The following is a 26,782-nucleotide window of genomic DNA, read 5'->3' on the forward strand; positions in this document are numbered from 1 at the left end:
CTGACAGGGCTGGGGTGGGGAACAAGGCCTCAGAAAAGATGACACCACACACCCCCAGACACAGGCTCTTCAGAAACGCCCAGGTTTACCTCTGGAGCTGGCGGAGGAAGTGTTCCAGGAGTTGCTGAATAGGTGTGCTCTCATTTTCGGCTGACAATTTAAGGAAAAAAAAAATTGAATACAAAGACTTTGGTATCCCTTCATTAGAGAGCTCCAAGTTCACAGTATCTGTCTGTATGGTGTCTCACAGCATTTTAAGCTCCAGCAAGAACTAGGGATATAAAGATACACCCAACTCAGCCTTGGCTCCCACAGAGCTCAGCTGGGTGGGAAAGGGCACCCCCCTCCCCGCAGCAGGAGTCATAAAAACCCCTTATAATAACCGGTAGCCCTGACATCAACAATGTACGGTGATCACTTATCAATGTTTTCGGCTCATACCACTGCTCTAGACAAGGAATGAAGGACGGAACAAAGGCTCTGGACATAAGGGTTGATCCTATATTCACCGATTATTATTTCACTTGAGGTCCCTTAAAATTCAACAAAAAGTAAATAAATAAATGGCTGGTGTGGTGGTGCATGCCTGTAGTCCCAAGAGGCTGAGGTGGGAGGATCGCTTGAGCCCAGGGTTATCTGAGCCCAGGAGTGAATCACGACACTGCACTCCAGCCTAGGGGACACAGCAAGACCACGTTTCAAAAATAAATTAAAAAAAGAAAGTGCCTGGAGAGCCAAATGACCACAGAAGCTCAGAAGACCACTAGCTTTCCAGAACTTTCCTTCAGTGGAGCCAGCAGGGCTCAGATGGTTTCTGATGGCCTGAATGATTGCAGCACTAGCCTCCTCACTCCCTGATGTCCCATGCCCCAAAGCCCAGCTGTCTAAGTTTCCCTATAATCCAGGAACCACTAGATGCTGAGAGATGCCAGGAAGAGACACCCCTTGTCTTAAGTACAAACGCCTCATCACTGTGAGTTGTGCACAGGAAGGCTGGGGACAAGGAGAACCCAGAGGGCAAGTCCTTGTCAGCTGGAAATTCCAGCCCAAAGCCATCCTTGGCAGACGGTGCCCATGACAGAAATTCTACTGAAGGCCTTCAGCTTCCTTTGTCTCAGCCTATGGTCACTTTCAGCAACTTCAGACCCATCATTTGGGGTTTCAGGTCCCCTCTTCCCAAGAGGAATTACCTGCGTTTTCACTGACATGCATCTCTCTCACCAGTCTGACCCATGTGGGGCTACTCTTCTGATGCTATTCTCTTTGGGTGCTAAGTGCAGACAAAACCAAACTTATAGACCCAGGGCTGGCAAACTTTTTACATAAGGGCCAGACAAAAAATAGTCCAGGCTTTGTGGGTCACATATGATTGCTCTCTGCAGACATGCTTTTTTTTTTTAACGAACCCTTGAAAAACATATAAACCATCCTTAGGTAACAATAAGTTACAAAACAAAACTTAATGGCACCAGTGGTAACTGGCCAAGCCTTGCTCTAGACATTCAGAGACACTGGAGGAAACCTCAGATCCAGAGGGCACCGGGATGAGGCCCTGGAAATACCAGCTCTCCTCCCTCCCATGCTTCTCCCCAAAGCAAGAGGACACGGTGCCGACCCTCATTTACAATGACGAGCTGTGAATACCAGGAGAGTCTCTAAAGGTCCACCCTTGCCTGGCTGTGTCCGGCACGCTCGGACTGGCCGATCTGGGGGCGGCTCCACCTCCACCTTCTTCCCAGGATCAAAGTCGTCAGCCTCTCCCTCCGTGTCACAGTGCTCCCTCTCTCGCTTCCGCTTCTTCTCTTCCTGGGCGGCAGAGTCAAGGGAGTGAGAAGGGCACGAGTAGGTGGGATCCAGACACGTCTGCCCAATCCCCTCGCAGTTCTCAGGGGAGGGACAGAGCTAAGGGAAACCCCCTCCGAGACCCTCCTCAAGCCGGGCTCCCTCCTCACGGAGACCCTCGCAGGGTCCGCTGAGGAACAGCACACCCAGGATCCTGGAACTGAGTCTGCTGGCCTCAGCGGTTTGCGTTTTGCTACCAACGGAACACCCCTCCCCTCCTCCAGCCACGCAGGCGCACTCTGCCTGGGTCCTGTGACCCGGCTCCCCATGGGGTCCTCGTGGGGGGCGTCCGGGCCAACGCCGCTGCCGCTGCTCCTTTACCTTTCGCTTCCTCCTTTCCTCATCGTCCAGATGCTTCTCTTTCTCGGATTTCTTCTTCTTCTTCTTTTTCTTTTCTTTGTGCCTCTCTCGCTCATGGTCTGACCTGTCATCATAGTAACTGGAGTCGTGGCCGGATCCTGAGAGTTCAGTCACTTCACTTCCTCCGACTTTGAGGACTAGCTTCAGGGGCTTCTCCAGGGGCTTGTCGGCATAATCTGCACAGACACAGACTGAGTTCCACCCGCGTGCTCAGATGCAAACGCCACGCAGCCAGGTGAGACATGACGGTGCTAAGAGGTAAAGGCCGCCCTGAGGAGTACAGCGGGGCTGCCAACCACCAGGGAAAGACGGAAGGGAAGACCACAGTGGCGGCATGTCACTGCCTCCTTGTTCTCCCTTTCCCTCCACAGGGAGCTTCAGGTCCCTTTCAAGTCACGGTGTCCTCACCAGAGGAGGCCCTGTGGGATGTTCACATCACTCGTTCAAGAAGATGGATTAAGAGGGAACTGGAACCCCGGAGCCCGATCTCCCTCCTAGAAACCCCCAGCACTGCGGTTCACCCTCGCCTGACTTCCTGCAGGCGCCCGTGCTGCCCGCTGACACCCATGGAGCTGCTGCGGGAGTAAGGGAGAGGGAGGGAAAGGCGGGAGAAAGGGCAGCCTAGCTTCTCCCTTAGCTCCACACAAAAGCCAGCACAGACGCTTCCCTGGTCTCCAGGACCGGGGTGAGTGGGCTTTCAGCCTCGAGCCCAGAACCCTCTACCAGGACCCCTCGCGCGTGCCCGGTTCCCGGCCCGAAATCTCAGGACCACCTCCCGCGTGCCCGGAACCCCTCCCCGGTGGCCGGGACCTCGCCCGGTGCCCAGGACCCCCGTCCGCGTGCCCGGAACTCCTCCCCCGAGCCCGGGACCCCGCCCGCCGCGCGTCACAAAGCGCCGCCGCCTCACCCTCGTAGGACGAGCGCCACTCGGCCTTGTGCTTCTTGTGCTTCTTGCCCATAGCAGCGCCGGCGGCAGGCCCGGAGCGGGGGCCGGGAGCAGCGGGAACCCGGCCGGACAGTAGCCGCCACCGCCCCCTGGCCCTGGTTGACTGCCCGCGCTCACTGCGCCGAGGTTGCCGAGCCCGCGGGGCCGCGCCGGAAGCAGGGCGGGGCGGGGCCGCGGCAGGAAGTGGTCCTACCGGGCCCGAGCGCTTCCGGGTCAGGGGGTGGTGCGCCTCGCGCGGCAGATTCGAAGCTAGGGAGGGGCCCGCGGGCTGAGGCGGCGGCTGTGGCGGCGACGCTGGGCGTGAGGTGGCGGCGGCCACGCTCCAGTCGGGTCCCCACTGCTCTCGGGGGCGCCATGGACGAGGCCGTGGGCGACCTGAAGCAGGCGCTTCCCTGTGTGGCCGAGTCGCCGACGGTCCACGTGGAGGTGCATCAGCGCGGCGGCAGGTGAGCCGGTCCAGCCCGACACACCCTCTGGGCACCCACCAGCCCCGACCCCAGCTCGTGCACCGAGCCCGGACCCAGGGGCGCTGACCCGCCCCGACCCCAGCGCACTGACTCCTTTGCGACTGAACCCCAGGGAACTGACCCGGCCCGACTGGACCCCGGCGCGCAGGCCTCCGGGCCCCGACCCGATCCTAGCGCAATGACCCAACCCCACCCCAGGGCACTGACCCTGCCGACCCGAGTCCTGCGCGCAGGATCCCAGCTCCCCGACCCGACCTCAGCCCACGGACCTGGCCCTGACCGTGCCCGGCTGTTCTCCAGTGCACCGATCTGACCCTGAGTCACACGTTGGAGGATAGGATGGCCGCGCATTACAGAGAGCTCTAAAGTCGCAGCCGAAATTGGGTTGTTCTTTGAGCCATTATTTCTCAGACCCTTTAATTGTTCCCGTTCCTCACAGACTTGATGTTAAATTTTTAGGGTTCAAAGCAAATCCCACTCATTTGTGACCGAGTCAGTTCATGGGATGTGGGGCCTATGGGCTGTGCTGCTCCCTGGAGTTGGGGGAGCTCAGCAGCGGGGCCAGACCTTCACAGACCCTCCTCATGACCATGGAGGGTGGATTGAGGTCTAGTGAGACCACCAGCCTCAGAGGGGATGCAGAGGAAGAAACCTTTCCTTTAATAGAACACTTGTTGACTGGTCACTTTCTAGGTGCTGGAGTTGAGACACGTCAGCATAATTGCACCAGGGCCCAGAGACATCTGCACAAAGCCCCAGCACAGCCTTGTGACCCTGTGTAAACACCTTAGAGCTCAGAGACACCTGTACACAGTGTCACCGCAGCCTGGAGACACCCCATGTACAACCACCCCTGGGCCCAGAGACGCTAGGCATAATCACATCAGAGCACAGCTGCACCTAGAGGACAGACACCTACGCACAACTGCCCCAGAGTTCATAGACACCTGCACACAACCACACTATCTATGCATGGTGGTCGCTGCCTTGTAGGGTGCTGGGATGATTGCAGAGGGGCCACAGATCACCTGCCTGGCTCTGAGGAGCCTGTCCAGGAGGGAGGGGAGCCTGTCAGAGGGAGGCAGACATTAAATAGAAACTAAAGGGTGACTGCAGTTCATCAACCCAGTAAGCTGGGACAGTGCACAGCGGGGCACAGAGCTGTGATCCAGGACCAGGTCACTGTTGTAGAAAGGGGAGGTGTCAGGAGGAGTGCAGCAAGGTGGGCCAAGGGAAGCCCTGGATGCCAAGCATAAAGCATTAGATTTTCTCAGCACGAATCACAGCTATTGAAGACTTGTTACAATGCAGACCCCAGGCCTGACCCCACAGCTATGGAACTTCCTTAGTAATAGTGAAAGCCACCATTATTGACTGCTTACTTTGTGCCAGGTATCATCCTAAGCACTTTGAATGTATTAATGACTCTTCACAGTAGCCCAGCATAGCAAGGACTCTTACTGTTGTCCCCTTTTTCTAACTGGGAGCTGGGGCACAGCTTCTTCAGGGCACAGCTGGTAAAGGACCCATAGGCAAGGGGTGGCTCTAGATTTGGTCTCCAGGCAGGCCAGTTCCAGCCTGTCCTCCTAACTACTGCACTTTCTTATGTATTGTCTGAGTTTTTGAAAACACTTAATTTTAACATTTTGTTTTTGAATGAAAATCATTTATGTGTGTTTTGGTGCTTTTTTTGTTGTTGTTTTTGTTTTTGTGGTTTTTTGTTTGTTTGTTTTTTAGCACTGCAAAGAAAGAAGACATAAACCTGAGTGTTAGAAAGCTACTCAACAGACATAATATTGTGTTTGGTGATTACACATGGACTGAGTTTGATGAACCTTTTTTGGCCAGAAATGTGCAGTCTGTATCTATTGTTGACACAGAATTAAAGGTTAAAGACTCACAGGTAAGTTACTAATTTGCTGGGCCAAGAACAGTTAGCTGAATACAAAGGCTGTATCATGAATGTCTTGCCGTTTTCATAGCTTGTTTTCAGAAACGGGTTCACTTCTCTGTTGGTTTGGGTGGCTAGACAAGTTCTTCTCACTAGCTGTCAGGAGCCAGGTGCTGGGAGCAGGAAGTGGCCCTGATGTCAGGGTGCTGTCAGTATAGCAGGGGACAGATCGGAAACCAGGAATGAGAATTCAGTGTTGTAGAATGGTGGACTGTGCTGGTAAGGCCTGTGTACGGGTGTCTCATTCTTACAGTCAGCAAATGTTTGTGAAGTGCTCACTGTGTGCTAGGGCCATAGGAGGTGTGGGGGCCACAGAGATGAGGAGATGGGCTTGCCTTGTAGAAGTCCTTCATCTCATCCCATGCATGGCCACCTCACCCACCTTGGAGTTCATGTGTATGTGTTAGAGGAGCTTTGTGTGGGGCAATTCTGGCACCAGTATAAAAACAACCTGAAACATATTTCTAGGGAAGACGTATCACAGCAGTACAATTCCTGTCCTGTAAAAACCAGCTGTGAAGGACAGGCTTGGTACTAAGTTCTGCTCATGAGGTGGACCTCCCCATTCATACATTAGGACTCATGTTTGTGCATGCTCAGAGCTTTGTGCACACTGAGATCTGATACTGCCATGGTTTTGGCCAGTCTGAGGGAAGGAAGAGCTTCCCACACTGTTGTGGAGGGATGGACACCCTAACTGGAGGGCAGCGGGGCTGCCCAGGGTAAGTTCTAATGTTCTCTATCTGACTGCAGATTCACCTGTAGGAATTTATCTTAGCTGATAATTCTGCAATTTTGTAGATCTTTCTGAACAGATGTTTGTTAGATGCTGTTAATAATAGCCAACAATTTGAAGTATTTTAACTGTCCACCAAAGATCACTTAATAAATGTATGAATTCCATGTATCTACACTATGTACAATGCAGCCATTAAAAAGAATGAAATAGATTTCTGTCTACCGATGTAAACATTTCTCTGAGCTATAACAACTGTAAAAAGACACAGTTAGGAAGCCGGCCGGGCAAGGTGGCTCATGCCTGTAGTCCCAGCACTATGGGAGACAGATGGAAGGATCACTTGAGGCCAGGAATTGGAGACTGGCCCGGGGATCATAGCAAGACCCCATCACTAAAAAGAGTTTTTAAAAATTAGCCAGCATGGTGGCGCACACTTGTAGTGCCAGCTACTCAGGAGGCTGGAGGTGGGAGGATCACTTGAGTCCAGGAATTTGATGTTGCTGTGAGTTGTGATCGTGCCACTGCACTCCAGCCTGGGTGCAAGATCTTGTCTCAAAAAATAAGTTAATTAAAAAAACAAACAAAACCCTATGTGGTAAAACTCCATTTTTGGTCCAATCTGTGTGAGTATATCTATAGACTATGGTAACATCCCAGAGGTTGGATTTAGGGCACTTTTTCATTCTGTAGGTAAATGTAGGGCCCAAAGGGCAAGGGATGGGTATTAGCTTTCAGAAGAGCTAATCCTCAATCTGAAATAAAATAACAGCCTTCTCATCTAATCTGAGAACTAGTTTTTATTGTACTATACATTCAGTTTTTATTTGTGGACCTTAACATCTAATTTGTATGGTTGGAATTAAGTGAGAGATTATAAATGTGTGTGGATTTATTTGGCTTTTCCCTCATTTTAGCCCATCGATTTGAGTGCATGCACTGTTGCACTTCACATCTTCCAGCTGAATGAAGATGGCCCCAGCAGTGAAAATCTGGAAGAGGAGACAGAAAACATAATTGCAGCAAATCACTGGGTTCTGCCTGCAGGTATGGGGTGTGATGGAAGATGAGGGGGAGGCCGAGGTCAGAGGACTGCATACTCCATGCCATGTCAGTTCCCGGGGGGTTCTGTTTGTCCGTTTGTTTTGTAGGATTTTAGGATGTTTTCTCTCTTATGAAATGGAAAGTATATCACAAAAGAGGAAAGTAGAGATTTCTAGGGTGGGACCATACTGTTCCTTTGGGCGGGTACCTCAGAGTTCACGGCTAATGGAGAGTGCCCATGTGCTCTTCTCACATGCCCGGTTGGTCTCTTCTGCTGAGTGGCTCCTTGCTATCTGCTTGATGCTTCTCCATAGGTGTCGCTGATGGGCTCCAGCAGGCCGAGCCCAGGGCTTCATTCAGTCAGCCTGTGGAGAAACAGGTGGATTTAGTGTCTGAACTTGTGTTGAAGCATGGGTAAAAGACAATTGAAAATGGTCATGATCATAAATTTTATAATGTGTTTACCACCAAAAAAATGATAGTTTAATGAAAACATATTGTAGGGATTATGATATACATAAATGTAAAATAAATGACAACAATATTATAAAGATGGGTGGGAAGTTTAAAGTTTTTTTAACAGACCATTGCACATGATAACGAGACATAAAGTGTAATTCTTTGACTCCAATTATCTGCCAAAAGTTATATGTGACTGACATTTATTTTACATCTTTGGTTTTAATAAAAACTAAAATTTGAAGAAAACTTTGCAGAATTTATACTTTCCTGTAATCGGAATTGTAGTCTTACGCCGTGCAGCACAGTGGGAAGCTCAGGCTTAGGCTCAGGGGAGACTGGGATGGCTGCAATTGCATTCCTGAAATCAGGTCTTTGTTTAATTCTGTCACAGCTGAATTCCATGGGCTTTGGGACAGCTTGGTGTATGATGTGGAAGTCAAATCCCACGTAAGTTGCTGTGCCTTTTCCCAGAATGCCCTGTTATTTGAAGAGGAACCGTTACTGTTTTGCTCTCCAGCACCCCCGAGCAACTTGATGCAGGTGGATTTTTGGGAGCCCCTGTCTGCTGGCAGCCCTTGTCCTGGACATCTGTCCTCTAGGATTGCTCCAGAGTAGAGCTGGTCTCTGGGGAGCTCCCTGAGGGAGAAGAGGGAAAGGGAGAATGTGAAGGCAACTTAGAGAATTGAACCCTCTGGAGATGGGAGGAGACCTGGTCCGCACAAAGGAAAGGCTAGTGTGTCTTAACCCCTGCACCCTCTGCAACGGGAAGGGTCCTTCCCACACAGGCAGCTTGATAGAATACCATCACGCAGCTGTCCCAGGCTGCTTCTCCACATTGTGGCTGTTGATATTTTGCGAATAATAACTGCTGTATCATTCTAGAGGAAGGAGCTTACTCATTACTTGATAAACAAACCCCTTAGTGGTTTTGTTTAATGTTGGCACTTTAAATAAAAGTGATCATTTTGTTTCTCTTCTTATAAAAGTAATAGCCAGTGTTTTTCCTTTTTCCTTTTTGAAGCACCTTCTCTTCTGAAATGAAAGCGTTTGGAGGTGATGATCTCTTAGGAGGCGGCCTTGCTTCCTTTGCTCCCTCTTCTCATGTAGGATCAAGCCCTGGGGGGTCATATTTCTTGGGGGCCTTTGCCTTGTTGGTACCTTTATCTAGTTCTTTTTCTTCTATCAGCTTCTTGATTATGTGATGACAACTCTACTGTTTTCAGACAAGAACGTCAACAGCAACCTCATCACCTGGAACCGGGTGGTGCTGCTCCATGGTAAAGCATGCAGGCTTTTATTTGACCAGATAAGTGGCGTGAAATTCAGCCTTTACTTTTACCTTTGTTCTTCTGCAAGGAGTTCCAGCTTTTTGTTTTCTGAAGGAGCCACAGCTGTCCTAGAATGTCCCCTCTCTGTGAAGCAGATCCAGCTCATGACACTTGGGACATTTATTTTTTATTGTTTTTGAGACGGAGTCTCGCTGTCATCTAGGCTGGAGTGCAGTGGTGATCTCAGCTCACTACAACCTTCACTTCCCAGGTTCCTCCAAGGTTCCAGCAACTCTCCTGCCTCAGCCTCCTGAGTAGCTGGGATTACAGGCATGCGCGACCACACCCGGCTAAGTTTTGTATTTTTAGTAGAGATGGGGTTTCGCCATGTTGACCAGGCTGGTCTTAAACTCCTGACCTCAGGTGATCCACCCGCCTCAGCCTCCCAAAGTGCTGGGGTTACAGGCGTGAGCCACTGCTCCCGTTCCTTGGGGTATTTATTACTTCGTACTTCATCAAGTCTTCCTGTGGGGTGCCTCATTCCAAGACATCCTCAGATGCCCCAAATGTGGATAGTACTGAACTCTGTAGACTGTTTTTTCCTATACAGACTTTCCTATGATAAACCTTAACTTATAAATTAGGCACAGTAAGAGATTAACAATAATAACCAATAGGAAAAGGGAACAGTTATAATAACTTACAAAAGTTATTTTAAACTTGTGAATTGTTTATTTTTAGAGTGTTCCATATAATATTTTTGGACCGTGGGTGACTGCAGGTAACTGAAACCTTGGAAAGTAAAATCTTGGATAAGGGGGGACTATTGTGTTATTAAACTTTTCCAAAAATTCTGCCTTGTTTCCCCAGCTGATTGTAATTCTTTAGAATTCTGCCTGTTTCCCGGCTGATTGTAACTCTTTAGAATTCTCCGTTTTAGGCCAGGCGCAGTGGCTCGCTCGTTGTAGGCCAGGCGCAGTGGCTCAGCACTTTGGGATGCCGAGGCAGGCGGATCACAAGGTCAGGAGATCGAGACCATCCTGGCTAACATGGTGAAATCTCATCTCTACTAAAAATACAAAAAAAAAATTAGCCGGGCCAGGTGGTGGGCGCCTGTAGTCCCAGCTACTTGGGAGGCTGAGGCAGGAGAATGGCGTGAACCCAGGAGGCGGAGCTTGCAGTGAGCCAAGATCACACCACTGCACTCCAGCCTGGGCAACAGAGCAAGACTCTGTCTCAAAAAATAAATAAATAAATAGATAGAATTCTGCCTTGTTTCCCAGCTGATTGTAACTCTTCTTTAGGATGGAAACTTCCTTATATTTCTTTGTAGTACTCAGCTTTACTTTGTGAGGAGTAAACTGAAAAGGCCATATTTTAAAGAAATTCTGTCTGGTTCTTCTCAGGAGAAAATATTGATGATTTGTTGTTTTGTTTTGTTTTGTTTTCAATATCACTGGGTAGAATGGGGACACAGGAATTGAGTGGACTCAAGAGTATGAAACTGTAGCAAAGTGTTAAATAGAAACTTGAAGAGTACTTAACTTCAGTTAAGATTGCGTGACGACATGCCCTTAAACACAATGTTTTTTTAGATAGCAGATATGCCCCACATACTGTCCTCACAGCACGATCAGAGTAAGCAGCGGGTGTTTTAATTAGTGAATAAGTTGTTTCTGTTTGGAACCAGTTACGTATTTCCTCTTTAATCCTTGAAAATGCTTGCAGAAAGTGAGAGTTGCATGTCTCCATTTTCTGTTAGATGCTTTCCTTTTTTCCTATTGGTCACCTCACAGCTTCTGGGAGGCACCGTGCTAGGGGACGCTTGGCAGGCAGGCGTGCAAGAAGAGCACTGGCCTCTGCCACTCTTCGAATTTAGTGTGGGGTACTAGCCCACTGAGAATCGTCTTAGGAAAGACGGTGGTTCTGGGGGCAGCAGGAACAACACATGTCAGTGCCTGAGGAGGGTAGGACCCTCCACCTCCATTTATCAAGAAAGGTGTGTTTGGCCTCTGAAAGGTGCCTTGATGAGTGGCTTTCATAGAGGAAGTGTGGGGACAAGGACAGGTGTCAGCAAAGATGTAGGCTAGAAAATGCAATGCTCACTCCCAGTGCTAAGCGGGACTGCAGGCGAGTGCTGGGGGTGGGGAGGTGATAGAGGCTGAGACTAATTTAGTACAAATTAGTAAGAAAGAGGGGGAGACGTAAGTGTATTGGTAATATTTCACAGCATTTAAGCTTCTAAGCAGACTTCATTGTAGTAATCACATCAATAGCTTTTAACTGTATTCCTTATATTTTATGGAAAATGGAAGTTACTGTTGTTTTAAGAAATTTGTTGCAGCACTGACTAAAAAACATATTTGCTCTGATCTTTGTCACAGGCCCTCCTGGCACTGGAAAGACATCCCTCTGTAAAGCGTTGGCCCAGAAATTGACGATTAGACTTTCAAGCAGGTAACTTGGTAATTTGTGAGAGGAGAGCCGTGGGAATGGGATTTATAACAGGAGGTTGTTTTTTTCCTAAATCATTTTACACAAGTAATAGATTCCTTCTCTCCTTCACTGTAAGTCACTTGATTCCTCTGTATTCAGCATAGTTTTGAGTTATGATTTCAGTCTTTTAAGATTTGAGACTTATTTTATTGCCAGCATAAAATATTGCTGGTGAATTGCACTTCAGAAGACTATACTTTCTCCGCTTGCTGGATGGAGTGTTCTGCAGATTTCAGGTCAGGATACTTGGTAGCTTTGCTGATTTTCCGTTCACTCGTTTTGTCCATTACTGAGAGAAGAATGTTAAGTCTCTAATTATGGATTTGTCTTTTCCTTTTGAGTTCTGTTTGGGGCTTACGGTTTTCGTCATACTTGGAAAATATCTGGTCACTATTTCCTCACCGAATTTCCTTGCCCCTCCCCTTTATCTGGGACTCTGTCTATTTTCATGTTAGACTGATGTTGTTCTACAGGCCACTCATGTGCTTTTTTGTTTTTTTCAGTTCTTTAGAAATATCTGTTTTATTCTAAAGTTTCTGTTGCTGTATTTTCAAGTTGACTGATTTTCTACATCGTCTAATCTGCTTTTAATTCCATTCAGTGAAGTTTTTATGTCTGATAGTGTATTTTTCTGCTTTGAATGTTCTGATTCTTTTTATACTTTTCTTTCGTTATGTTCTTGTTCACATCTTGAACAACTTTATAATAGCCATTTAAATGTTCTGTCTGCTAATTCCATCATGATTGTCATTTCTGATTCTGTTTCTATTGACTGGTTTTTCTTCTCGTTATGGGTCACATGGTTTTGCTTTGTTGGCATGTTAGGTAGTGTTGGATTAATGTTGAACATTGTGGTTTGAAGTGTGTGGATTGTGTTTTCTTTAGTGAGTGTTGAGTTTTGTTCCGTTAGGCCTTTCCATTACCTGTGATTTGGTGTGATCCTTTGAGGTTTGGTTTTTTTAAGCTTTGATTGGGAGGAGTTTAGGTTTAGTGTTAACACTAAATTGTGGTCCTCTGGAGTCTACACTGAGTGTTCTGAAGGATCGGTGAGCGCTCTCCACCCCAGCGGTTGGGATGCACTCCTCCCAGCCTGCGTGAGGTCCAGGAGCCCTTCAGCTCACAGATCGTAGGCACCCTTTACGTAGCTGCATGGAATGTCCCCGGCTTATAGGCACTTGAGTATTCATCCAGGACACCGGGGGTGCTATGAGGATTCCTGGGCACTCCTTCTGAGGTATTTCTTCATATTTCCTTCCCCTCTGGAATTCTGTTTGCAGCCTTCAGTCACCTCAGACTCCCTGAACTCCATTCTCTGTCTCCTTGACTCAGCAAGTGGCCATACTCCACTTGGGTTCCCTCCTGTGCCTGTCGTCGGAAGACACCTCCCGGCAGACAGGGCATTTGTAGTGTGTCCCTGGTCTTCCGACTCAGGAGTCCCAGCCCTCACTGCCTGTGTCCAGCAACCTTACCAGATGGTGTTTCATCCATTTTGCCTGAAATGAGGTTTTCTTATTTAAGATTAGATGGTAAATCTGCTTCCTGTTACTCCAGTATGACTAGAGGAAATCCTGTGAGGTTTAATTTCATATACATAATTTTAGTTCTTCAAAAATGTCTTGTAAATGTTTTTACATAGGGAAGTTGCTTTATTTTGACCCCTTAGGTTATGTTTAGCAACTTGCCCTTTGCTTTGACATACTGAAATACATGTGTGTTTTCAAGATCTCTAGGGGCATGCCAGCATGGCGGCTCACGCGTGTAATCCCAGCACTTTGGGAGGCGGAGGCAGATGAATCGCTTGCAACCAGGAGTTTGAGACCAGCCTGGACAACATGGAGAAACCCTATCCCTACAAAAAAGTACAAAAAATTAGCTGGGCGTGGTAGCACATGCCTGTGGTCCCAGCTGCTCATGAGGCTGAGGTGGGAGGATCACCTTAGCCCACTAGGTCCAGGCTGTGGTGAGCCTGGGTGACGAGAGTGAGACCCTGCCTCCAAAGAATAACCAAAAAAGATCTCTAGGGGCAGAGAGGGAAACACAAGAGAAGGAAAATGTTATTATTTGGAATATAACTTCTTCCAGTAGAAAGATCTGGAAATATGCTTTGGTTTTATGACTTAGAAATGACAAAAAGAAGTCTTAGCAAGCCTTTGTTCCTCACTCTATTAAAGAACCAAAATGTTATATAATTAATTGTTTAATGTTCAACCTAGTTTTTGTTTTGTTAGATTGTCTGTATCCCTTCACTGTTTTATAAACAGTATCAGTAAATGGTCTCTCTCTTTTTTACGTGGAATGCCAGTGATGCTTTTTGAATGTAATTCTTTTTCTTTTGTGGACTTTTGATGTGGAGGAAACTGAAAAGAGGACTTGGAAGTCAGCTTTTCTCTGGCCTCAGTCTCGTTCTCTGGTGATTTAGTCAGCAGCTAAGCGCGCCCAGATCTGTCTGCAGGCTTCTGAACGGATAGGGGAGTGTTCTGGGTTCCAGTCCGTCTGTGTGTGTTAACGTTAACTTTGGACCACCTGAGCATTCCTGGGCTCTGGGGTCTGTGCTGGAAGGCAGATTATCGTGCTCTTTAGGGTTCTGTGGATGGAGGGAAAAATGCTCAGCTTCTGCCAAAAGCTCTTGATGCTTCTGTTTTGTTTTCTATGTTATATTAGTACTGCTAGTATTTTTAAACATAGAAATATAATTTGTAAATAGATTTAAAATAGGAATTTTTACTCTTTAACTTAATTGGTACAGTCTGGAACTACTGATTGAATCTTGTTAGACTTTTTCATAATTATTTAATACACAGAGGGCTGGATTCCTCGTTTCTTTGTCAGTAGCTGTAGTTCCCCCGATGCTGGACACTCGAGATGTTGCATTCAAAATGCGTGAATAGCTGTCGCTGAGGATCCACAGGACCGATTAGTAATTCTCTCAACTCCTTTTTTCTGTCTCAGGTACCGGTATGGCCAATTAATTGAAATAAATAGCCACAGCCTCTTTTCTAAGTGGTTTTCGGAAGTAAGTTAAATATTCTAATTATCTGGATTGTGTAGCTGAAAAAATGTCTTGTATATTAGGCAAATCCTCCTCCAGAAGCTTCAGGAGAGAACTGGGTGGGAAAGGTGTGTGAGGATCAGGGCTGACTGTGATCAGAGAAGGTTCCGGAGCTGGGCCGCCCGGGGACCCTCCCTTGGTTCTCCCCAGACCTCCGACTGGGTGGGATAGGGCATTTGATGGACTTTCAGGAGGGCAGGACTGGTATTCAGGGGACTGCAGCCCTGCCACACATGTCCTCGGTGCTCATGCGCCCTAGCGCTGTGAGCTGAGGGGGTCAGACAAGGTGATGTCACAGGTGATTCTTATGTCTGAGGAGCTGTGCCCAAGTCACCTGGCATCCGCACATCCCTCTGGTGAGGTGAGGTGGGACCAGGCACACAGGGCACAGGAGAGCCTGTGAGGAATGCATCCCAGCCTGTTTGCATCTGTGGTCTGTCTCTTTTCCTCATCAGAGAGGACATACAGGTAAAGCAGAGGTACAGGTCACCCTCACTGTGCCGCCCTGGGCAGGGCAGGTATGGTCTCAGGTCTCAGCACCCTGGCATTCAAAGCAGAGGGCAAGAGTATTAGGCTGGCCTCCTCGCATGCTGCCCTGGCTTCTCTGATTTAGGGAGCTTTCTGAGGGGCCGTCAGGAGACAGTGGGCTTGTGGGGACAACCAGGGCAGCAGGCCATGTCAGGGTCCCCCTGTGCACCTGGCGGTGTGGTCCCTGCACGTTGACACTAAAAGGGTATTTGGGTTCCAGAGTGGCAAGCTGGTAACCAAGATGTTTCAGAAGATTCAGGATTTGATTGATGATAAAGACGCTCTGGTGTTTGTGCTGATTGATGAGGTAGGCATTTCCAGATAAGGACATTCATGACAATCGCCTTTTGCTGTTGTGGGGACACAGCCTGTTGCTGATGCTCCTGGCTTTGCCCTCCTACGGCCGGTCCGCCCTCTAGCCCTCCCTGCATTGTGTGCCTTTCCACCTTCCCGCAGCATCTGCAGGCTAGGCATGGGAACACCCATTCATTCAACTTTTTCACGTGCTCAGGGGGACGTATCCCCATAGCTGCCTGTGAGGTGCCAGGCCCTGTCCTTTTTGACCCCATTGCTCCCTCCCAACAGGTGGAGAGTCTCACAGCTGCCCGAAATGCCTGCAGGGCGGGCACTGAGCCATCAGATGCCATCCGCGTGGTCAATGCCGTCTTGACCCAAATTGATCAGATTAAAAGGTAACCAGGACATGCAGCTGTTTTCCCTGAGAAGTGATGAGAAGTTTGTTGCAAAGAAATGCGTGATACTTGTACAACTCTAGATCTTAGTCCCCAGTTCTTTTACCTAAAAGTGCATTTGGCATTGAGTATTGACTCCTTTTCCACATTGGAGGCAGCATATCGTAAATGCTTCTTAAAGAAATTGTTTTTAGTTTATTAAAAATGTAAAAGAAGGCTGGGCATGGTGGCTCACGCCTGTAATCCCAGCACTTTGGGAGGCCGAGGCGGGCAGATCACGAGGTCAGGAGATCGAGACCATCCTGGCTAACACGGTGAAACCCCATCTCTAGTGAAAACAAAAAAAATCAGCCGGGCGTGGTGGCAGGTGTCTGTAGTCCCAGCTACTTGGGAGGCTGAGGCAGGAGAATGGTGTGAACCCAGGAGGCAGAACTTGCAGTGAGCCGAGATAGCACCACTGCACTCCAGCCCGGGCAACAGAGCAAGACTCCGTCTCAAAAGAAAAAATGTAAAAGAAAACTCAGGCATGCTAAGAATTTTATGTAGCACAGAAAAGCATGAAATGAAGAACTGCTACATTCAGGCCTTATACCGCCCACTTCTCTCCTATCCCACCCAGTGTCTGCACCAACTGGTGCAGCTCGTAGATGAATGGCTGTCCCCTGCTCGCCCTGCTGGCCCAGGACAGAAAGCTTCATGGGCGGATGGTCCACATCTCCACAGTCCAGCCTCACAGGACCAGGGCCTGTTGTCAGTGTAGCCCAAGTTGATCAAGCTTAAGGAGGGACAGCTGCTGGCCAAATTCCCAAGGAAGTGATGGGCAAGCTAGAACCTGTCTGTGCCTGTGTGGTGCTCAGCCAGGACTCAGGCTCCTTCTCCGAAGTGCTCTTTCTGCCCTCAGGGTGCCTGGGGAGTCCTGGGCATTCTCAGAAGCTGGATTGTTGAGTGTGGGGTGACAGCAAACTGAACTGTGCAGAGGAACATTTTGTCCAGGCCATGACCACTGTCTCACCACAGAGAACGTATCTGGCTTCCTGAGAAGCGCTCGTCTTGGGGTCAGCTGCAGGAGTGTGCAGGTCCTGGAGGGGGGCCTTCCCTGCCTCTGACTTCCTTCTCCTTGTGTCCACTTCCTTCCCTACCCGGCTTGTCCCTCAGTCTGCTGCAATGTGGCTCCTACCCCCACCACAGCCCCGCAGCCCCGCATTCACACGCGTGCTCACGTTTCTCTTTCTGGAACTTTGCACAGCGCTGATGCCCTGATGGCCCCTTCCCTGAGTCTCTTTGTGCCTCCCTCCCTGGCCTCCATTCTCCTGTCTCCCTGGTTTATGCTGCTGGCATCTCTCCGCAGGGAGGAGTCTACACAGCTTGGCTGAGGCCTTCTCTCCTGGCATGTGTGTGTTCCTGGTGTGTGCCCCTTCAGCGTAGCTCAGGGTTCTGTGGGGGGAATCCCAGACCTGCACATCCACCTGTGACCAGACATCACGGCTTAGATGCCCAGGATGTCAGGCATACTCCCACACTGCTCATTGGGCCCCAAATCCCTCACTTCCTGGGATTCTGTGTGACACTGACGGCCTCACTGTGCACCTACCACTCAACCAGAGGATGGAGGTCACCGTGACTTCCCTGTCAGTCACAAGGACGTGTGGCTCAGGAGGAAACAAGGAGACACCCTTGCCTCTCTTGCCTTCACTCCCTCGTGCTCCTGGTTCCAGCCCCTCTCTAGAGGACTCTTCCTTTCCCCCGCCAGTCCTGTCTACTCCTGCGTCTCTGGATTGTCAGCCCCTGGGTCGTGATCGCCAGGCCTAGGCCTCCCTCTGGCCCTTCCTGCAGCCGCACCCTCCTGGTGCTGGACTGAGCAGCTGTGAGCCCACCCGGCCTCTGTACCTTGTTGTCTCTACCGGGGATCCATATGCTCCCTGCCCTGCCTCTGATTAACTCACCCTGGCTCACAGGCACAGGGCCTGCCCTCCCTTGTCCAGGGTCTAGGTAAAGCTAACCTTCCCCAGGCAGCAAGGGCAGCACTGCCACACATGCAGCCAAGCCCCACCGGGCCTACACAGTATGTTCCCTGGGGACACCTTGTGCCTGCTCTGTGCTGGCTCATGCTGGGCCCTTGAGACCAGACAATGGGCTGTTTCTGTGGAGTTTCGACACTAGAGGGGAAAGCAGATCATAAACACGGGAAGTAACTCAGCTCTACGGTGTGTCCAGGGATGATGAATGGCCATGCCCAGTGGATAGTGGGCACCAGAGCCTACAGTAGGTGGCGTAGTCAGGAACACTGTGCAAAAGTGAGATCTTTGCCAAGGTTGAAGGCAGTGAGGGAATGAGCCAAGTGGGGCTGTAGGAGAATTCCCGGAAGGCCAAGTGGCAGCAAGAGCAAAGGCTGGGGGCATCTGTGTGACCTGTGTTGGCACAAGGCCCCTTTCCTTCCTGTTGGCAGCCTGCTGATCATCGTCCTGCCAACCCCTTTGCCAGATAGGATAGAATTGGGTCGCCGACAGCCATGATGACTGTGGTGCTTGCTTCTCGGCCACAACAGGCATTCCAATGTCGTGATTCTGACCACTTCCAACATCACCGAGAAGATCGACGTGGCTTTCGTGGACAGGGCTGACATTAAGCAGTACATTGGGCCGCCCTCTGCAGCAGCCATCTTCAAAATCTACCTCTCTTGTTTGGAAGAGCTGATGAAGGTACGTTTATCTTTTTTTTCTTGTTGATACAAATGGATTTCTTATGTGTTCTTAATTAAGATAGCTTAAAATAAGCTTGTTCCAGTATGGAGGATTTCAACATACGCATTAACTCCCTTCTTAAATTGAAAACTAGTTTTGTATGTGACAGGTTGAGCTGATAGTTGAAACTGGGGCCACCGACTCAATATTTTTGTTCTTTTGGCACAATACAGTCATCATTGTTCATTATTTGAGGTACCAATCAATGTGGGGCACATCAGTGACCGGCTGTGCTCACCAGGCTGGCTGCACAAATCCTGGTTCTCAGCTTACTCTGGGCTTTTCCAATGCCCTGCCTCTTGCGGGCCTGGATCCTTACCTGAAAGAGCAAGTAAGGGCATAGTACGAACTGGCAGTTGTGGTCACGGGGTCCATGTGATGTCATGTTCTTGAGTCGCCTGTTGTGATGATAGGAACGCCATCACCCTGGGCACAGTGACGCGTGCGGGGAGTGTGTGTGAGCCAGGGACGCCGTTCCCACGGGCAGAGTGATGTGAGCGGTGTGTGTGAGTCAGGAATGCCATCACCCTGGGCACAGTGACGCGTGCGGGGAGTGTGTGTGAGTCAGGGACACCGTCACCATGGGCACAGGGAAGCTGTTGCCATGGGCACAGTGACATGTGCAGGGAGTGTGTGTGAGTCAGGGAAGCCATCGCCATGGGCACGGTGACACATGCAGTGTGTGTGAGTCGGACACTGTCGCCCTGGGCACAGCGACGCGTGCGGGGAGTGTGTGTGAGTCAGGGACGCCGTCGCCCTGGGCACAGCGACGCGTGCGGGGAGTGTGTGTGAGTCAGGGACGCCGTCGCCCTGGGCACAGCGACGCGTGCGGGGAGTGTGTGTGAGTCAGGGACGCCGTCGCCCTGGGCACAGCGACGCGTGCGGGGAGTGTGTGTGAGTCAGGGACGCCGTCGCCCTGGGCACAGCGACGCGTGCGGGGAGTGTGTGTGAGTCAGGGACGCCGTCGCCCTGGGCACAGCGACGCGTGCGGGGAGTGTGTGTGAGTCGGACACTGTCGCCCTGGGCACAGCGGCGCGTGCGGGGAGTGTGTGTGAGTCGGACACTGTCGCCCTGGGCACAGCGACGCGTGCGGGGAGTGTGTGTGAGTCAGGGACGCCGTCGCCCTGGGCACAGCGACGCGTGCGGGGAGTGTGTGTGAGTCGGACACTGTCGCCCTGGGCACAGCGACGCGTGCGGGGAGTGTGTGTGAGTCGGACACTGTCGCCCTGGGCACAGCGACGCGTGCGGGGAGTGTGTGTGAGTCAGGGACGCCGTCGCCCTGGGCACAGCGACGCGTGCGGGGAGTGTGTGTGAGTCGGACACTGTCGCCCTGGGCACAGCGACGCGTGCGGGGAGTGTGTGTGAGTCAGGGACACCGTCACCATGGGCACAGGGAAGCTGTTGCCATGGGCACAGTGACATGTGCAGGGAGTGTGTGTGAGTCAGGGAAGCCATCGCCATGGGCACGGTGACACATGCAGTGTGTGTGAGTCGGACACTGTCGCCCTGGGCACAGCGACGCGTGCGGGGAGTGTGTGTGAGTCAGGGACGCCGTCGCCCTGGGCACAGTGACGCGTGCGGGGAGTGTGTGTGAGTCAGGGACACTGTCGCCCTGGGCACAGCGACGCGTGCGGGGAATGTGTGTGAGGGACGCCGTCGCCCTGGGCACAGCGACGCGTGCGGGGAGTGTGTGTGAGTCAGGGACGCCGTCGCCCTGGGCACAGCGACGCGTGCGGGGAGTGTGTGTGAGTCGGACACTGTCGCCCTGGGCACAGCGACGCGTGCGGGGAGTGTGTGTGAGTCGGACACTGTCGCCCTGGGCACAGCGGCGCGTGCGGGGAGTGTGTGTGAGTCAGGGACGCCGTCGCCCTGGGCACAGCGACGCGTGCGGGGAGTGTGTGTGAGTCGGACACTGTCGCCCTGGGCACAGCGACGCGTGCGGGGAGTGTGTGTGAGTCAGGGACGCCGTCGCCCTGGGCACAGCGACGCGTGCGGGGAGTGTGTGTGAGTCAGGGACGCCGTCGCCCTGGGCACAGCGACGCGTGCGGGGAGTGTGTGTGAGTCAGGGACGCCGTCGCCCTGGGCACAGCGACGCGTGCGGGGAGTGTGTGTGAGTCGGACACTGTCACCCTGGGCACAGCGACGCGTGCGGGGAGTGTGTGTGAGTCAGGGACACCGTCACCATGGGCACAGGGAAGCTGTTGCCATGGGCACAGTGACATGTGCAGGGAGTGTGTGTGAGTCAGGGAAGCCATCGCCATGGGCACGGTGACACATGCAGTGTGTGTGAGTCGGACACTGTCGCCCTGGGCACAGCGACGCGTGCGGGGAGTGTGTGTGAGTCAGGGACGCTGTCGCCCTGGGCACAGTGACGCGTGCGGGGAGTGTGTGTGAGTCGGACACTGTCGCCCTGGGCACAGCAACGCGTGCGGGGAGTGTGTGTGAGTCAGGGACGCCGTCGCCCTGGGCACAGCGACGCGTGCGGGGAGTGTGTGTGAGTCAGGGACGCCGTCGCCATGGGCACAGTGACGCGTGCGGGGAGTGTGTGTGAGTCGGACACTGTCGCCCTGGGCACAGCGACGCGTGCGGGGAGTGTGTGTGAGTCAGGGAAGCCGTCGCCATGGGCACAGTGACGCGTGCGGTGTGAGTCAGGGACGCCGTCGCCCTGGGCACAGCGGCGCGTGCGGGGAATGTGTGTGAGGGACGCCGTCGCCCTGGGCACAGCGGCGCGTGCGGGGAGTGTGTGTGAGTCAGGGAAGCCGTCGCCCTGGGCACAGCGACGCGTGCGGGGAGTGTGTGTGAGTCAGGGACGCCGTCGCCATGGGCACAGTGACGCGTGCGGGGAGTGTGTGTGAGTCGGACACTGTCGCCCTGGGCACAGCGACGCGTGCGGGGAGTGTGTGTGAGTCAGGGAAGCCGTCGCCATGGGCACAGTGACGCGTGCGGTGTGAGTCAGGGACACCGTCGCCCTGGGCACAGCGGCGCGTGCGGGGAATGTGTGTGAGGGACGCCGTCGCCCTGGGCACAGCGGCGCGTGCGGGGAGTGTGTGTGAGTCAGGGACGCCGTCGCCCTGGGCACAGCGGCGCGTGCGGGGAGTGTGTGTGAGTCAGGCTAACAGGGAACTGCCCCATGCTTGTGTTTCTGCTGCTCTAGCCCCTGTGGGAACAGGCCTGTCCCAGACAAATCATCCTGTGGGAGCGTACTTGGACCCTTCGTTTAGGGGAGTTGGACAGTAACCAAGCAAACCAGTGAATGGGGATTTAAACAGTGATGAGTTTAATGCCGTTGTTTTCACTTGTGGGTACCACAGAGCAGGGGCCTTAACAAGGACGGCACTGCCTGCTTGGACTGGGAACTGGTCTCAGCCATGGACCCACGGGGCCTGCCCGGGTCAGCACTGTCCGGGCATGGTTTTCTCAGGGGTTGGGAAAAGGAGACAGAGCTCTGTGGAGCTTTGGCTGGAGAACACCAGTGATCTGAAGACTGATTTTATAGCAGTTTTGCTGCCAAGGAGCCCACGTGATAGCAGATCCTGCGAGGAAGTTGTGTGTGTTGGGGGTCCTCACACACCTTCAGTGTGGGTTCCAGCCTCGCAATGTGACATTTATACACTCATACACTTGTGCTGTGAATCTAGGGGATGTTTAAAGTTTTAGCTAAGAAGGATGGACTTTTTCTGGGACAGTGTAGGACAGAGGTAGGGTTTTTCTGTTGGTTTTTTGTTTGTTTGTTTTGAGACAGAGTCTCACTCTTGCCTAGAGCTGGAGTGCAGTGGTGCGATCTTGGCTCACTGCAACCTCCCCCTCCTGAGTTCAAGCAATTCTCCTGCCTCAGCTTCGTGAGTACCTGGGATTACAGGTGCAAGCCACCACACCCGGCTAATTTTTGTATTTTTAGTAGAGACAGTTTCACTAAAAAACTGTTGGCCTGGCCGGTCTCAAACTCCTGACCTCAAGTGATTCGCCTGCCTCAGCCTCCCAAAGTGCTGAGGTTACAGGTGGGAGCCACCGCGCCCAGTGATGGGGTAGTTTCTTATTTTAGGCAGTTTATAAGAAATTCAGACATGCAGATGTCACGGTGGATATTGATCTGGTCTCGAAAGCTGTGGGCATGGAAGTGGGGACCCTGCACTGTTGAGGCCAGCAGGGCCTGGAGAGGTGTCGAGGGGAGGCCCAAGCACTCCAAGCACAGACAGTGTGTCTTCATTTTGCTTACACCCCTCAACAAACCTCCAAAATGTTCAGACGATGCTGTTTTCTTCCTTCTTCTGGTTCCTGAGTCAGAACGGTTCATATTGGAATTCAGTCATAGTAAGTCAGTGTGCCCACCTGACTGTTGGCAAGGCTACTTGGAAAAGCATGACTTCCAAGAAAACTGATCTCTGAGGTGAACTTCTGGTGCCCAGCTCCTCGGTCAGTCAGACACTGTGTCGTGCCGCCAAACAAGCCTCACCCTTAAAACAGACAAACTAGGACCCTGCTTTGGAAGTCAGTGGAAGTCCTGGCTCTGAATCCCAGCTCTGCCCACTGTGGGCTCTGACGTCTCCGAAGGTGACAGAGTGGACTGAGTGCCTCCAGGTCCCTTCCCTTCCTGACACACAGGGAGGAAACGTTTTGGCCCGAAACACAGAGGAGGCTGTGTTGCTACTGGTTTCTGAGGCATGTTCCGTTATTTGTATTTGTTTGAAAAAGCAGAATGTGTACGCTGAGGGGCATGAGAGAGCAAGCTTGTTCACTATTGCAGCTGTGCATCTTGAGTCATCACTGTCTGGATTTCTGTGAGACGTGACATGGTTGACACTTTACCTGCAGGTGCTGTCCCTCTTGCCGACGGTGCCTACGCTCAGGCCTCTGTGGACTCTGCTAACCGCCTGTGCCTCTGTCTCCCCAGTGTCAGATCATATACCCTCGCCAGCAGCTGCTGACCCTCCGAGAACTGGAGATGATCGGCTTCATTGAAAACAACGTGTCAAAATTGAGCCTTCTTTTGAATGAAATTTCAAGGTGCAAATTGACCTCATTTTTGTAATCAGGACAAATCCATTTGTGATATTAACTAGGGAGTCATTGTTTCCTTTGAGGAGACCAGGGAGGGCTCTGGGTGTGAACTCTCAACACCCAGTACAGGTGTGAACGTGCATGTATGTGTGCGCGCACGTGCACGCATGTGAGTAGAAACACTCAGCACAGCCACCTCCTTCCAAACGTGTAACCCGTGAGCCCGGAGGGCGCTGGCTCATGCACTGGAAGCCTGCGACCCTACGGCTGACGGCACTTCCAAGGATTCGCAGAGTCCACAGAAAGGAAATGGCTTTGGGGGTCCGGAGAGGGTGGAAGGGAAGATGGGGAAAATGATATGGTGCCTTGAAGGATAGAGTTTGGTTCCAACAGGAGAGAAATCAGGAAGGCTGCTGGAGCAGTGTGTTCAGGTAACCTAGTGGGTTGCAGTGCAAAGGCTAGGGAGGTGCCAGAGAGGTGGGGGGTGGAGCAGACAGAGCCTTGGGTTTCTGGCCAGAGTTTTAATTTTATTTTGAAGTTGGCAATAGTGTGGAAGGCTTTAAATAAGGGATAACATGAAGAATGCAGTATTTTTTAAGGATTTGGATTATCCGTTGAAGAGATTTAAATCAGTTAAGATGAGAACAAAGAACAGTTCAGAGACTTCTACAAAAATTGAAGATGTGAATCCACCCATTATTTGGGGAATCTGTGCCTCCTGACCATGTGCCCGCTGCGTCGTGCCCTACGCCTGGTGCTCCCAGGCAGGTGATACATTCCCTGAGCGCGAGGACGCTGGCCCTGGGCCAGGGCACAGAGCTGTGCCTTGGGTGTGCTTCAGAGCAGCGAGGACACTGCCTCCCGAGCAGGAGCTGAGGACGGGGAGAGACCGGCAAAGGGATGTTCACAGGACAAGGCTGAGGAGACCAGTGAGGGGCAGGAAGTGCCCTGTGAGCCCCAGGGTGTGCCTGGGGCGCTTTGGCTTGTGTTCCCAGGGATGCCTTAGCCAATGAGGAAAATTAGTCCTGAAACGTGTGATTGCGTAAATTGCTGTCTCTGAACTGGGTTTTCTTGACACAGGAAGAGCAAAGGCCTCAGTGGCCGGGTCCTGAGAAAACTCCCCTTTCTGGCTCACGCGCTGTACGTCCAGGTGAGTCTCCACTGCGGTCCTCCAGTGCCCACCCTGTCCACAGGTCCCAGCCTCGCTGGAAACTCCACTTAGTAGCCCTGGGGTATCAGCCTTATTTTATCTCAGTTTCCAAACCACAGGGTCCTGGGGCAAGAGGAGGAGCTGACCTTGGCACCGAAACACTGGGGCTGTCAAGTCCTTTGGGAGAGGCAGCTATGCCACGTGCCTCTGCTCACACGCATGCATGCACACACGTGCACGTCTGCCTCTGTGGTGTGCTGAGCTCGTGGCCGGGGTCCTCGCTGGCCTCGCCAGAGGTTTGTGCTCTTGCAGTCTGGGCTCAGCCCACACAGAGCAGGACCTGGAGCCACAGCTTCACCCACTGGGTGCTGGGCCCGTTGCAGACACTTCGGCCCGGGGCACTCACCCCTCTCCTGCACTGTGCCCAGCAGCTGGTTGGGGTAAGGACTCAGTGTCTGGCAGAGCAGATACACTTACATCTGAGAAGAGAAAACCCCCATCTTGGAATGGTTCCTTTCAAATCAGAAGTGACCCAGGCTCTGGTCAGTAGCAGCCTCTGAGCTGGACACAGTGCTCAGCACAGAGGTGACAGTGGCCATGGACCATGAGTGGGAGCCTTTTGAGGCGGGGAGGTGACAGCTCTGGGCACCGGGACCATGGGAATTCTCTGGTTATAAGCCCGGGACATAGGGTGGGTCCTTTGGAAAGGACTCCAGGGTCTGCTCCCAACAGCTTCTCATCCTTCTCAGTGTGTGGGTGGCTGCCTTGGTGCCCCCCTGCCCACCCCCACGGCTGTTTCTGACCTGTAGGACGGGGGGAGGGTCACGTAGCCACCTTGTTCGCCTTTTCTGAAGTAAAGGGCATGGCTCATCTGCGCCCTGGATGTGTGCGGTGCGCACTCACTGCTCAGCCCATCAGCTGCAACCCCCTTCTGCGCTGTCTGCACTGTGGGTGGCGGCAGGGGCTGTGGATGCCAGGTGGCCCCACTAACGGTGAGTTGAGCCCTTCCAGCGATGACCGTGTACCTTCCAGGCCCCCACCGTCACCATAGAGGGGTTCCTCCAGGCCCTGTCTCTGGCAGTGGACAAGCAGTTTGAAGAACGAAAGAAGCTTGCGGCTTACGACTGATCCTGGGCTTCCCCATCTGTGCTTTTCCCATGGAGAACACACAGCCAGTAAGTCAGGTGGCCCCACATGGCCGTCTCCCAGGGAATCCCTTCTGCAAACATTGCTTAGACTGCAAGCTAGAAAGCCACCAAGGCCAGGCTTTGTTAAAAGAAGTATGTTTTATTTATGTTGTTTTAAAATGCATACTGAGAGACAAACATTTTGTCATTTTCACTGTTTGTAAAAGATACTTCAGATGGTTTGTCTCCTTGTGAAGAACCATCGAAATGTGTTTGTTCCCAGCCCACTTGCAGTGGATGGGATGCGTAATGCCAACAAGTTTTGTTTAACAGCAAAAAATGAAGATTAATGCAGGTGTTATAGAAGCCAGAAGAGAAACTTTGTCATCCTAAAGAAGCATATAATCATAGCATTAAAAATGCACACATTACTCCAGGTGGAAGGTGGCAGTTGCTTTCTGATATCAGCTCGTTTGATTTAATGCAAAAATGTTTTCAAGACTATTTAATGGATAAGAAAAGTATTTCTATATTATACCAACTGAGAAAAAAAGGGTCGGTAAAGTATTCTTTCATAATAAATCATCAGACATGGTCCCATTTGCAGGAAAAGTGCAGACTCTGAGTGTTCCAGGCAAACGCATGCCGAATGTCCCTTGTCACCCAGTGTGGGCACCCCTGCATTGCTGAGATGTTTCTGCCCATGGTTTTGTTTGTGCAATAACGTTATCACATCTCTAACGAGGATTCACATTAATAGAATATAAAATAAATGGGTCAGTTACTGGTCTCTCAGAATATTATGTTTTGCTTTTATCTCACACTAAAATAAATATCATTAATGCTTTGCATGTGAAATTCACTTTCGAAAGAACATGTTACATTTTGTTTTAGAACTTTTTAAGTATTAAAATATTTTTTAGAA

At 51.5% G+C, this 26,782-nt stretch overlaps 2 protein-coding genes across 8 annotated transcripts in view; one reads left to right on the forward strand and one right to left on the reverse strand.

Moving 5' to 3' along the window:
• BRD9 (bromodomain containing 9) overlaps window positions 1–3,305 on the reverse strand; it is a 25,031-nt gene extending 21,726 nt beyond the window's left edge. For 3 of the 7 annotated variants that reach the window (XM_015139685.3, XM_015139682.3, XM_078004169.1), the window contains exons 1-4: window positions 3,110–3,305; window positions 2,164–2,378; window positions 1,674–1,806; window positions 90–150 (exon numbers count right to left, since the gene is read on the reverse strand). In XM_015139685.3, coding sequence (XP_014995171.1) covers window positions 90–150; window positions 1,674–1,806; window positions 2,164–2,378; window positions 3,110–3,161 — 461 coding nt within the window. In that variant the 5' untranslated portion in view covers window positions 3,162–3,305. 7 annotated transcript variants of the gene reach the window in all.
• On the forward strand, window positions 3,145–26,782 carry TRIP13 (thyroid hormone receptor interactor 13). Its single transcript, XM_001096221.4, has 13 exons — window positions 3,145–3,594; window positions 5,353–5,518; window positions 7,220–7,349; window positions 8,200–8,255; window positions 8,995–9,085; window positions 11,461–11,533; window positions 14,522–14,585; window positions 15,370–15,456; window positions 15,735–15,841; window positions 18,387–18,540; window positions 23,474–23,586; window positions 24,661–24,730; window positions 25,763–26,782. Exons 1-13 carry the CDS (start codon window positions 3,503–3,505, stop codon window positions 25,856–25,858), a joined length of 1,299 nt encoding a protein of 432 aa, XP_001096221.1. The 5' UTR covers window positions 3,145–3,502; the 3' UTR covers window positions 25,859–26,782.

Source organism: Macaca mulatta, chromosome 6 (assembly GCF_049350105.2).
Source record: "Macaca mulatta isolate MMU2019108-1 chromosome 6, T2T-MMU8v2.0, whole genome shotgun sequence".
NCBI classification, from domain to species: Eukaryota; Metazoa; Chordata; class Mammalia; order Primates; family Cercopithecidae; genus Macaca; species Macaca mulatta.